The 13943-nt window shown below is 40.4% G+C and overlaps 1 protein-coding gene across 1 annotated transcript in view; it reads left to right on the top strand.

Moving 5' to 3' along the window:
* The window catches only part of TMX4 (thioredoxin related transmembrane protein 4), a 65724-nt gene that overhangs the window by 18210 nt on the left and 33571 nt on the right, over positions 1-13943 (top strand). Inside the window, exon 3 of the mRNA XM_061125922.1 lies at positions 12576-12621. Coding sequence (XP_060981905.1) covers positions 12576-12621 — 46 coding nt within the window. The remainder of the gene's footprint in view (positions 1-12575; positions 12622-13943) is intronic.

Here is a 13943-nt window from a genome sequence, read left to right as displayed (position 1 = left end):
GGAAGCCGAATGAAGAGAGAGTGTCTTATGTGGTACTGACTCATGGGCAAACCTCCGGGACATCTTGTCTGTATTCTTGGAAGCAAGTATTTGCTTTATTTTTACAAAATCTTACCTCCTGAATAAGCAGTGGAAAACCATCACAATGATATTATTTTTCCCACAGTTGAGATGTTCACTGGATATTTCTGTGTACAGTTGAAGGTTTGGATGCAAATCTGCATTACTGTAACTTTCATCAGGTTTGCCGTGTGCAGGAATGCTAGTAAGGGATAATTTCATTCTTTTTTAAAAAGAAGGGAAAGCAAGAATTTTTGAAGTGTTCATGCATACTCTTTAGTTATGCCTGTAACTCAACTGTTGTTGTTTCTAATGAGATTTTTTTTTAGGTAGTTTAAGTAGAAAGTAAGATTTCAGGATTATAAAGACTGGGGATTATAAACACATTGCATTTTTACATCTGAGATGTAGAAGTCAAAGAGAGCATAGGCCTTAGATTATATATGCTGCCTGTTTAATACTATGTAGATCAGGTGATGTTTCAGTTGAGTTGACTTTGGAAAATTAAATTTAATGACTGTCTACTTGAACCTTCTGTTCTATGTGGATGAGCTTAGTTGTCCAAGACAGAAAACAGCAGCTGCTCAGAAAACATCCATGGCTGTTGCACTAGATTAGAGATAAAACCATGGCCAAAAGTAAGCATTGTCCTCAAAGTCACTAATTTATTATAGAAACTAGTTTAATTTACTGCACTTCAGTTAGTGTTGACATTTTAGTTTTATAATAATAAAACTTAGTTATTTATATTCCATTATATTGACAACTTCATTTCAGTTTTGAAGGTAAGATTAGTTTTACTTTTTAAAATTTTTTCCTTCTACTTCTGTCTTTGGTGATAATAACTAACATTTAGTAAGCATTTACTTCAGCCTGTAATTGTGTTGAGCAACTTACATAAGTTTTAGCATCATTACAATCCTAGGAAGAACAAACTCTTTTTATATTACTCAGAAACAGGCTCAGCGAGGTTAATTAACAAAAGCTAATATCTGTCCCAATCTGATCACATGGACAACAGCCTTCTCTAACTCAGTGAAACTATGAGCTATGCCTTGTAGGGACACTCAAGAAGAATGGTCACGGTGGAGAGTTCTGGCAAAACGTGATCCACTGGGGAAGGGAATGGCAAACTACTTCAATATTCTTGCCTTCAGAACCCCATGAACAGTATGAAAAGGCAAAAAAATAGGACACTGAAAGATAAACTCCCCAGGTTGGTAGGTGCCCAATATGCTACTGGAGATCGGTGGAGAAATAACTCCAGAAAGAATGAAGAGATGGAGCCAAAGCAAAAACAATACCCAGTTGTGGATATGACTGGTGATGGAAGTAACGTCCAATGCTGTAAAGAGCAATATTGCATAGGAACCTGGAATGTTAGGCCCATGAATCAAGGCAAATTGGAAGTGGTCAAACAAGAGATGGCAAGAGTGAAAATCAACATTTTAGGAATCAGCGAACTAAAATGGACCAGAATGGGTGAATTTAACTCAGATGACTGTTATATCTACTACTGTGGGCAAGAATAATTCAGAAGAAATGAAGGAGCCCTCATAATCAACAAAAGAGTCCAAAATGAAGTACTTGGATACAATCTCAGAAACAACAGAATGATCTCTGTTCATTTCCAAAACAAACCATTCAGTATCACAGTAATCCAAGTCTGTTCCCTGACTAGTAATGCTGAAGAAGCTGAAGTTGAACGGTTCTCTGAAGACCTACAAGACCTTCTAGAACTAGCACCCAGAAAAGATGTCCTTTTCATTATACAGGACTGGAATACAAAAGTAGGAAGTCAAGAAATACCAGGAGTAACAGGAAAATTTGGCCTTGGAATATAGAATGAAGCAGGGCAAAGGCTAATAGAGTTTTGCCAAGAGAATGCACTGGTCATAGCAAACACCCTTTTCCAATAACACAAGAGATGACTCTACACATGGACATCAGCAGATGGTCAATACTGAAATCAGATAGAATATATTCTTTGCAGCCAAAGATGGAGAAGCTCTATACAGTCAGCAAAAACAAGACCAGAAGCTGACTGTGGCTCAAATCATGAACTCTTTATTGCCAAATTCAGACTTAAATTGAAGAAAGTAGGGAAAACCACTAGACTGTTCAGGTATGACTTAAATCAAATCCCTTATGATTATACACTGGAAGTGACAAATAGATTGAAGGGATTAGATCTGATAGAGTGCCTGAAGAACTATGGACGGAACATTGTGACATTGTACAGGAGACAGTGATCAAGCCCATCCCCAAGGAAAAGAAATGTAAAAGGCAAAATAGTTATTTGAGGAGGCCTTACAAATAGCTGTGAAAAGAAGAAAAGCAAAAGGCAAATGAGACAAGGAAAGATATACCCATTAGAATGCAGAGTTCCAAAGAATAGCAAGGAGAGATAAGAAAGCCTTCCTCAGTGATCAATGCAAAGAAAGAGAGGAACACAATAGAAAGGGAAAGACTACAGATCTCTTCAAGAAAATTAGAGATACCAATGCAAAGATGGACACAATAAAGGACAGAAATTGTATGGATCTAACAGAAGCAGAAGATATTAAGAGGAGGTGGAAAGAATACACAGAAGAACTATACAAAAAGATCTTCATGATGCAGATAATCATGATAGTGTGATCACTCACCTAGAGCCAGACATCCTTGAATGAGAAGTCAAGTGGGCCTTGGGAAGCATCACTACGAACAAAGCTAGTGGATGTGATGGAATTCCAGTTGAGCTATTTCAAATCCCAAAAGATGGATGCTGTGAAAGTGATGTACTCAATATGCCTGCAAACTTGGAAAACTCAGCAGTGGCCACTGGACTGGAAAAGGTCTGTTTTCATTCCAATCCCAAAGAAAGGCAATGCCAAAGAATGCTGAAATTACCACACAATTGCACTTATCTCACAGGCTAGCAAAGTAATGCTCAAAATTCTCCAAGCCAGGCTTCAACAGTACATGAACTGTGAAATTCCAGATGTTCAAGCTGGATTTAGAAAAGGCAGAGGAACCAGAGATGAAAATGCCAACATCAGTTGGGTCATTGAAAAAACGAGAGAGTTCCAGAAAAACACCTGTTTCTGCTTTATTGACTATGCCAAAGCCTTTGACTGTGTAGATCATAACAAACTGTGGAAAATTCTGAAAGAGATGGGCATACCAGGCCACCTAACCTGCCTTCTGAGAAATCTGTATGCAGGTCGAGAAGCAACGGTTAGAACTGGACATGGAACAACAGACTGGTTCCAAATCAGGAAAGGAGTACGTTAAGGTTGTCTATTGTCACCCTGCTTATTTAACTTATATGCAGAGTACATCATGAGAAATGCTGGACTGGATGAAGCACAAGCTGGAATCAAGATTGCTGGCAGAAATGTCAATAACCTCAGATATGCAGATGGCACCACCCTTATGGCAGAAAGTGAATAAGAACTAAAGAGCCTCTTGACAAAAGTAAAAGAGCAGAGTGAGAAAGGCTTAAAAGTCAACTTTCAGGAAACTAAGGTCATAGCCTCTGGTCCTTTTCACTTCATGGCACATAGATGGCAATGGAAATATTGACAGACTTTATTTCTTGGGCTCCAAAATCACTGCAGATGATGACTGCAGCCATGAACTTAAAAGACACCTGCTCCTTGGAAGAAAAGTTATGACCAACCTGGACGGCATATTAAAAAGTAGAGACATTACTTTGCCAACAAAGGTCCATCTGGTCAAAGCTATGGTTTTATGAGTAGTCATGTATGGATGTGAGAGTTGGACTATAAAGAAAGCTGAGTGCCGAAGAATTGATGCTTTTGAACTGTGGTGTTGGAGAAGACTCTTGAGAGTCGCTTGGACTGCAAAGAGATCCAGCCAGTCCATCCTAAAGGAGATCAGTCCTGAATATTCATTGGAAAGACTGATGCTGAAGCTGAAACTTCATTACTTTGGCCACCTGATGTGAAGAACTGACTCATTAGAAAAGACCCTGATGCTGAGAAAGATTGAAGGTGGGAGGAGAAGGGGATGACAGAGAATGAGATGGTTGGATGGCATCACCGACTTAATGGGCATGAGTTTGAGTAAACTCCAGGAGTTGGTGATGGACAGGGAGGCCTGGCATGCTGCAGTTCATGGGGAAGCAAAGAGTCAGACATGACTGAGTGATTGAACTAAAACTGAATAGCTATCCCTGTTTTCTTCATATTGAAATTAGGTAATTTCTGTTGTGTCTTTACATATGAAGTTCCCTGCTGTGTTTTTTACTTCCCTAATCTTTAATTCCTCTTTTTCTTTTGCTCTATGTGTTTAAGATAAGGTTGCTAATAAGAATTAATTGCTCAGTATTCATTTTAAAGTAGAAGTTATCTTTAAAGTATAAAATGTATGTCTAAGTTTTGGGACACCTTGTGGTCAGACTTTATCTCTTTAAGTATTTAAGAGGTGCATTTGTTTCTTCCATACTTTTCTGAAGTTTGTTTCAGTGAACCATTATGCACACTTGAAATGAGCTGCTTCCCTGTTATAATTCTTTAAAATCCATACTTGTTTTTTTTTTTTTTTTTTTTACTTTTTTTTTTCATTTATTTTTATTAGTTGGAGGCTAATGTCTTTACAGTATTGTAGTGGTTTTTGTCATACATTGACATGAATCAGCTATGGATTTACATGTATTCCCCATCCCGATCCCCCCTCCCACCTCCCTCTCCACCCGATTCCTCTGGGTCTTCCCAGTGCTCCAGGCCCGAGCACTTGTCTCATGCATCCAGCCTGGGCTGGTGATCTGTTTCACCCTAGATAATATACATGTTTCGATGCTGTCCTCTTGAAACATCCCACCCTCACCTTCTCCCACAGAGTCCAAAATTCTGTTCTATACATCTGTGTCTCTTTTTCTGTTTTGCATATAGGGTTATCGTTACCATCTTTCTAAATTCCATATATATGCATTAGTATACTGTATTGGTCTTTATCTTTCTGGCTTACTTCACTCTGTATAATGGGCTCCAGTTTCATCCATCTCATTAGAACTGATTCAAATGAATTCTTTTTAATGGCTGAGTAATATTCCATGGTGTATATATACCACATCTTCCTTATCCATTAGTTTTAAATCCCAAAGCCACAACCTGACAGGGTGCTTCTCTATTCCAGAGTGGTTATGGTTTAACTTTTCAGGTGATGAAAGTCTCCCTTAATGTTTCATAATACAGTATTAATAAATAGAAGACATTCATGTCAAAACTGTAAATTTTTTATAATCTTTAATCTAGCCATCTTGGGAACAAGTGTGCTGTTGTACCGTCTAATCTGAATGAGAAAGATGCAGAAATCTCAGAGACCATCTATCACTGTGTTTCTTTTTTCTTATTTTCTCTGTACTCTTTGATTTTCATGAGTGCATTTATTTATAAAGTTTTAAGTTATGTTATTCAAAATAATACACAATGTCCAAAGCACTCAACTAAATTAGTGTTTGTATATTCTCTTATTTTATTCTAACTTTGAATTAAAGATTTAAATAAAGAAAATAATAGCAGTCATTTAGTATTATTATATGGGTTTCCCTGGTGACTCAGTAGTAAAGAATCCTCCTGTAGTGCAGGAGCCAAAGGAGACCTGGGTTTGATCCCTGGGTCAGGAATCGACTTAGCAGCAGCAGCATATATGAGACACTCTTTTCTGTGTACTATGTAAATATAAGACCACTTAATATTACAATACTGCAAGATAAAAATTGTGATGCCCATTTATAATAAGACAACTAAGGCCTAGTGTGTTTAAATTAACTGTCTCATATTAAAAACTAATAAGAGGCAGAAGTGGAGTTTAGCCCAAGGTAAGTCACAAGCTGCTTGTGAATTTGGAAATTCATGTTATATAATTTAATGTGTTTTATGAACTACTTTTAAGGTTTATATATTTTTTATTTATTGCCATGGCCAATGATGACCAAGAGCACACGCTGCGGCTGCTGCTAAGTCGCTTCAGTCATGTCCGACTCTGTGACCCCATAGACGGTAGCCCACCAGGCTCCCCCGTCCCTGGGATTCTCCAGGCAAGAACACTGAAGTGGGTTGCTGTTTCCTTCTCCAATGCATGAAAGTGAAAATTGAAAGTGAAGTCGCTCAGTTGTGTCCAACTCTTCGCAACCCCAGGGACTGCAGCCTACCAGGCTCCTCTGTCCATGGGATTTTCCAGGCAAGAGTACTGGAGTGGGGTGCAGTTGCCTTCTCTGAAGAGCACATGAAGGATTTTAAAAAACAAGTTAAAAATATCTCTTTCAGTAATACCTAACATTTTTTAGACATTCTATTTATTCTATAAAAATCTAAATAGAAATGAGGTAGTGATGGGATGCTATTTGTTCATTCTGTTTTAAAAGGCCATATATGAACAAAGCATAATTCCTTAATACAGTAATTCCTTAGGAAAATTTGGATGGGTGTAAGAATCTCTAGCTAGGAGAAAAATGAGATATGAAACTGCAATAATTATTTGAAGCTTAAAGCATGTAATGATTTAGAATTACCAATGCTCTTTCCCCTAGTAATTTAGAGTTGGAAGGTTATTAAGAGATATCCTGGTTCCCCTTCTGGGCTGGATTTCCAAACAGTATTTGAGGTGAACATGCTTGTTACAGTCCTCAGTGGATTTCTCAGGTCACCTGAGGTTTTGTAAGTGCCAGTACAACCTTTATTTTTTTCCAGATATGTCATGAGAAGTGTTTGTAGTAAATGTTTCTTTTTGTAAATTGATTTTTATTACCTTCGGAATATTTTCTTTTAAGTGCCATAGGGATGTTTTAGAATCTACATAGTTTGATATCAGAAACAAATTTGGGAAGACTCACTATTAATTAATAAATTAGTTAATGAATATGGTTTAGTTGCTCAGTCATGTCTGACTCTTGTGACCCCATGGACTGTAGCCTGCCATGCTCCTCTGTCCATGGGATTTTCCAGGCCAGAATAGTGGAGTGGATTGCCATTCCCTTCTCCAGGGGATCTTCCCGACCCAGGAATTGAACCCAGGTCTCCTGTATTGCAGGCAGATTCTTTACCGACTGAGCTATGAGGGAAGCTGTTTACTGAATATAGCTTTAACAGAATGGGTATAAGCAAATTTCCCATTTTATTAAAAGTAAAGCTGCAGTGTTTCATATTGCAAGTGAGACCAGAAAGATGTAAAATTTGAGCCACTTTATTTGAATAGATACTTGATTTTGTCCAGCTAGTTCTTCAATGGGAAAAGCATAAGTGATGAGAGCTGGTCAGGGGCCTCCTTCAGCATTGCTTCACTTTTGCCAGAACCAGACTTACTCACTGTTTGTGCACACATGAGTTTTGTTTACTTCTAAACATTTAAAGAGCATTCTGTTCATTACTTCTAGTGTCATTCAGGTTTTTGTTGCATGCCTCTTTTCTTAATCCCATTGATCTCTGTTTATAGTCATAGTTGTGATTATTTGATTGTTTTTCCTTCTGCCGTTGGACTGTATGCTCTGTGAATGCAAAGCTTGGACGTGGTTTTGCTTATCTGTATCTTGAATAGTTATCATAGTTCCCAGAACAAAGAAGGTGCTTGGCAAATATTCGCTGAGTGACTAAGGGTTTTCTTTGTCTTTGTCTTTACATGTATCTGGCATAACAATTGATGTGTAAGTTGTGTTCAGTAAAGGTTTACTGAGACAAATTGAAAAAAAAAATCTGTTTAATGTACAGAGACAAAACATAGCTCAAACAAAACCTTGTGTACACCAGGATCCAGAGACCCCACAGAGACTGAGCCAGACCTGCTTTTGAGTGTGTGAGTGTCTCTTGCAGACGCAGGGGTCATCTGTAGCCTGCCACAGGGACAGGGTCTCTGACTGCAGCAGACTTGGGTCATGCAGCCTGTGGCATAAGCTGTCTTGGAGGAGGTCACTATTAGCCCAATCATAGAGCCACCAAGCAGATGGCCCACAAACTGTAGAGCAATTACACCAAGGAAATTCTCAGACTGTTAAGAAAGTTCTAGGGCCCACAGCAGATTTCCCAACCTGGGGGTCTGGCAAAGGGGCTGAGAACCCCCAGGGATTTGACTTTGGAGGCCAGTGGGATTTGATTCAGAACTTCGACAGGACTGGGGAAACAGGCTCTTGGAGGGCACAAACAAAACCTTCTGTGCACCAGGACCCAGGGGAAAGGAGCAGTGTCCCCACTAGAGACTGAGCCAGACTTTCTGTGAGCGCCCAGGAGTCTCTAGTGGAGGTGGGGGTCGACAGTGGCCTGCTGCAGGGTCAGGGGCACTGGATACAACAGTTTCTGCACAAATCCTTTGAAGGAGGTTGCCATTATCTTCATTGCCCTTGCCATAGTTTGGCCCAAGCCAAACAACAGGAGGGAACACAGCCCATCAAAAGAAAATTGGATTAAAGGTTTACTGAGCATGGCACTGCCCATCAGAACATGACCCAGTTTCCCCCATAGCCAGTCCCTCTCATCGGGAAGCTTCCATGAGCCTCTTATCCTTATCCACCAGAAGGCAGACAGAATGAAAACCACAATCACAGAAAACTAACCAAACTGATCACATGGACCACAGTCTTGTCAACTCAATGAAACTATGAGTCATGCCATGTAGGGCCACCCAGTACGGATGGGTCATGGTGGAGAGTTCTGACAAAACATGGTCCACTGGAGAAGGGAATGGCAAACCACTTCAGTATTCTTGCCTTGAGAACCCCAGGAACAGCATGAAAAGGCAAGAAGACATGACACTGAAAGATGAACTCCCCTGGTCAGCAAGTGCCAATATGCTACTGGAGAATGGTGGAGAAATAACTCCAGAAGGAATGAAGAGATGGAATCAAAGTGAAAAGAACACCCAGTTGTGGATGTGACTGGTGATGGAAATAAAGTCTGATGCTGTAAAGAGCAATATTGCATAGGGACCTGGAATGTTAGGTCCATGGATCAAGGTAATTTGAAGTGGTCAAACAGGAGATGGCAAGAGTGAGCATTGACATTTTAGGAATCAGTGAACTAAAACAGACTAGAATGGGTAAATTTAATTCAGATGACCATTATATCTATACTGTGGGCAAGAATCCTTTAGAAGAAATGGAGTAGTCCTCATAGTCAACAAAGAATCCTAAATGCAGTGCTTGGGTGCAATCTCGAAACTGACAGAATGATCTCTATTCGTTTCCAAGGCAAACTATTCAGTATCACAGTAATCCAGGTCTATGCCCCAACCACTAATGCTGAAGAAGCTGAGGTTGATCGGTTCTATGAGAACTTACAAGACCTTTTAGAACTAACACCAAAAAACATGCCCTTTTCATCATAGGGGACTGGAATGCAAAAGTAGGAAGTCAAGCAATACCTGGAGTAACTGGCAAGTTTGACCTTGGAGTACAGAATGAAGCAGGGCAAAGAATAACAGAGTTTTGCCAAGAGGATACATTGTTCATAGCAAACCCCATCTTCTAATAACACAAGAGATGACTCTACACATGGACATCACCAGATGGTCAATACTGAAATCAGCTTGGTTATATTCTTTGTAGCCGAAGATGGAGAAGCTCTATAGTCAGCAAAAATAAGACTGGGAGCTGACTGTGGCTCAGATCATGAACTCCTTAGTATGAAAGGAAAAGTAGCTCAGTTGTGTCCGACTCTCTGCAACCCCATGGACTATACAGTCCATGAAATTCTCCAGGGCATAATACTGGAGTGGGTAGCCTTTCCCTTCTCCAGGGGATTTTCCCAACCCAGGGATCGAACCCAGGTCTCCCGGGTGGAGTCTTTACCAGCTGAGTTATCAGGGAAGCCCCCTTATTGCAAAATTCAGACTTAAATTGAAGAAAGTGGGGAAAACCACTAGACCATTCAGGTATGACCTAAATCAAATCCTTTAAGATTATACAGTGGAAGTGAGAAATAGATTCAAGGGACTAGATTTGATAGCCAGAATGCCTGAAGAACTATGGATGGAGGTTTGTGACACTGTACAGGAGTCAGTGATCAAGACCACCCCAAGAAAAAGAAATGCAAAAAGGCAAAATGATTATGTGAGGAGGCCTTACAATTAGCTGAGAAAAGAAGAGAAGTGAAAGGCAAAGGAGACAAGGAAAGATATACCCATTTGAATGCAGAGTTCCAGAAACAGCAAGGAGAGATAAGAAAGCCTTCCTAAGTGATCAATGCAAAGAAATAGAGTAAAACAATAGAATGGGAAAGACTAGAGATCTCTTCAAGAAGTTTAAACATACCAAGGGAACGTTTCATGCAAAGATGGGCTCAATAAAGGACAGAAATGGTATGGACCTAACAGAAGCAGAAGATATTAAGAAGAGATGGCAAGAATACACAGAAGAACTATACAAAAAAGATCTTCATGACCCAGATAACCATGATGGTGTGATCACTCACCTAGAGTCAGACATCCTGAAATATGAAGTCAAGTAGGCCTTAGGAAGCATCACTATGAACAAAGCTAGTGGAGGTGATGGAATTCCAGCAGAGCTATTTCAAATCCTAAAAGATGATGCTGTGAAAGTGCTGCACTCAATATACCAGCAAACTTGGAAAACTCAGCAGTGGCCACAGGACTGGAAAAGGTTAGTTTTCATTCCAATCCCAAAGAAAGACAATGCCAAGGAATGTTCAAACTACCACACAATTGCACTCATCTCACATGCTAGCAAAGTAATGCTCAAAATTCTCTAAGTGAAGTCAGCAGTATGTGAAGTGAGAACTTGCTGGTGTTCAAGCTGGATTGATAAATGGCAGAGGAACCAGAGATCAAATTGCCAACATCTGCTGGATCATCAAAAAAGCAAGAGAGGTCCAGAAAAACACCTGCTTCTGCTTTATTGACTATGCCAAAGCCTTTGACTGTGTGGATCACAGCAAACTGTGGAAAATTCTTAAAGAGATGGGAATACCAGACCACCTTACCTGCCTTCTGAGAAATCTGTATGCAGGTCAAGAAGCAACAATGAGAACTTGACATGGAACAACAGACTGGTTCCAAATCGGGAAAGGAGTACGTTAAGGCTGTATATTGTCATCCTGCTTCTTTAACTTCTATGCAGAGTACATTGTGCAAACTGCTGGGCTTGATGAAGCACAAACTGGAAATAAGATTGCCGGTAGAAACATCAATAACCTCAGATATACAAATGACGCTGCCCTTATGGCAGAAAGCAAAGAGAAACTATAGAGCCTCTTGACAAAAGTGAAAGAGAAGAGTGAAAAAGCTGGCTTAAAACTTAACATTCAAAAAATGAAGATCATGGCATCTGATCCCTTCACTTCATGGCAAGTAGATGGGGAAACGATGGAAACAGTGACAGATTTTATTTTCTTGGGCTCCAAAATCACTGCAGATGGTGACTGCAGCCATGATATTAAAAGATGCTTTTTCCTTGGAAGAAAAGCTATGACCAACCTAGACAGCATATTAAAAAGCAGAGACATTACTTTGCCGATAAAGGTCCATCTAGTCAAAGCTGTGGTTTTTGCAGTAGTCATGAATGGATGTGAGAATTGGACCATAAAGAAAGCTGAGTGCCAGGAATTGATACTTTTGAACTGTGGTGTTGGAAAAGACTCTTGAGAGTCCCTTGGACTGCAAGGATATCCAACCAGTCAATCCTGAAAGAAATTAGTCCTGAATATTCATTGGAAGGACTGATTCTGAAGCTGAAACTGCAATACTTTGGCCACCTGATGTGAAGACTGACTCATTGGATGCTGGGAAAGATTGAAGGCAGGAGGAGAAGGGACGACAGAGGATGAGATGGTTGGATGGCATCACTGACTCAATGGACATGAGTTTGAGCAAGCTCCAGAAGTTGGTGATGGACAGGGCAGTCTGGAATGCTGCAGTCCATGTGATCACGAAGAGTCAGACACAACTGAGCAACTGAACTGAACTGAGCTGAATTGTACATGGAATTTCTGGACTGTACTTGCAAAGTTTATGAATGTGCAAAGATTATATATGATTTTATTATGTCATATTCATTGTTATTTTTAAATATATGGCTGATTTAATAATATGTATAATTTATTGAATAATTTAATATAGTGATCTAAGATAACTTCAGAACAGTTCAGTTAGGATTTTTATATCCCCATTTTATATATGAGGTAACTGATAATCAGAAAGATTAAGTCACTTATCTAAGGACACAATGTTAGTAAGTGGAGAATTTAGTTGTTTAACCCAGGTTGTGTGTCTTTACAACCTATCCTTTCAGCCACCAAACAGTCCTTAGCATTATATAAGCCGGAAAACTCCAGTTTAACACATTGAAGATAAGCAAGTTTTATGTCAGTGACTGGAAAGCATTGGGTAAATAAAGATGGTTAAAATTTTATTTTAAAAAATAGTAAATGTGATTCAGTAATGGGAGGGATTTTACTTATGTGGTTGTAATAACAAGATCAAGGTTGCTTGCCCTTATAGCCTGAGTTAGATGCTTGGGTTAGTCTGAGTTTGGCTTATAACTTTTTTGTTTCTGCTTCTTGTAGGTTTGAGTGGCCGCTTCTTTGTCACCACCCTCCCAGCATTTTTCCAGTAAGTTCAAATAATTTTCTGGTGTTGTAATGATTAGAAATTAGTAGGTGTGTGTGTAAAAAGTGTGTCCCGGGATTCTTAAGTTCTTGTCCATAGCCTTCATTTGTTCAGCTTAGCATGTGAAGGGAGAAAGACTGGTCTCCACTGAACGATAGTGATCAGAAGAGAGGGGTGCCCAGGTACTACAGAGAGTCTAATTTCAGGCAGCAGATAGGTGAGGAGGCCAAAGAGGGTTTTTCTGATGATATGAAAGGTGGGATGATTCTTAATAGATAACAGGAGTATGTGAAGCAGGTAAGGTAGACAAGATCTTTCCAAATAGAAGATGTATCATGGAAAAGCCTAGGAGAAAAGGAGATGCCTTCTGAGAACTATAGCTAGTTCTCTGTGGCTGGCCTGAGAGGTACAGTTGGATCATCCCAGGTGATGGTGCTAGAGAGGTTCAGGTAGTGAGGGGGAAGGAGACAGGCAGGGATGGTTTCCAGAGATGCTGAGGAGGTCGGATCATTGGTTACTGATTAGCCATAAGAAAGGGAGGGCCTGTGGTGACTTACTGACAGGCCTGTTTAACTAGCAAAGCTATTGAGAAGTTGCTGGAATAAAGTGCAGTTTGGAAGATAGAGACCAGAATGGAAAAGATAGTGTGAAGGGTTTATGCTAATTCCAAATGAGAAGTTTAGGTGATAGTTTAATTTCAGGATCATAAGAAAGGTCTAGACTGGAGGTACATACCAGGGATTAGATTACAGTTGAAATATATACAATGAGAGAATAGACACGGTGGGAAAAGAAGCACGCTGAGGATCAGTGACCCCCGTTAGGACATCTGCATCAGGATAGCCCCGGGAAAGGAGGGAGGAAGGGACAGTGTCCAGGACACACACAGGGGAAATGGCAGAAGAGGCTCCGGGGACACCGCACTGAAGAGTCCTCGGAGGCCCAGTATGAGCAGTTTCCACGCAGTCATGGAACCAGGACCCCCGCTGGCAGGAGCAGTGCATGAGTTAGTATGAGGAGAAAGTGTAGACTCCTCCCTTAGGAAGCTTAGCTAGACAGAAGGTGAGAGGGAGGGAAGACCGAAGGCATTTGCTGTTTAGTCGCTAAGTCGTGTCCGACTGTTTTGCAACCCGATGGACTATAGCCTGCCAGCCTCCTCTGTCCATGGAATTCTCCAGGCAAGAACACTAGGGTGGGTTGCCATTTCCTTCTCCAGGGGATCTTCCCAGCCCAGGGGTCAAATCCAGGTCTCCTGCCTTGGCAGGCGGATTCTTTACCACTGAGCCACCAGGGAGACCCGGTTTTCAGGAGAGGGACTTGGATGA

The sequence above is a fragment of the Dama dama genome, chromosome 23 (assembly GCF_033118175.1).
Source record: "Dama dama isolate Ldn47 chromosome 23, ASM3311817v1, whole genome shotgun sequence".
In the NCBI taxonomy this organism is placed as follows: domain Eukaryota; kingdom Metazoa; phylum Chordata; class Mammalia; order Artiodactyla; family Cervidae; genus Dama; species Dama dama.
Note: the sequence above shows the minus strand (reverse complement) of the source record. Positions and strands in the feature narration are given on the sequence as shown.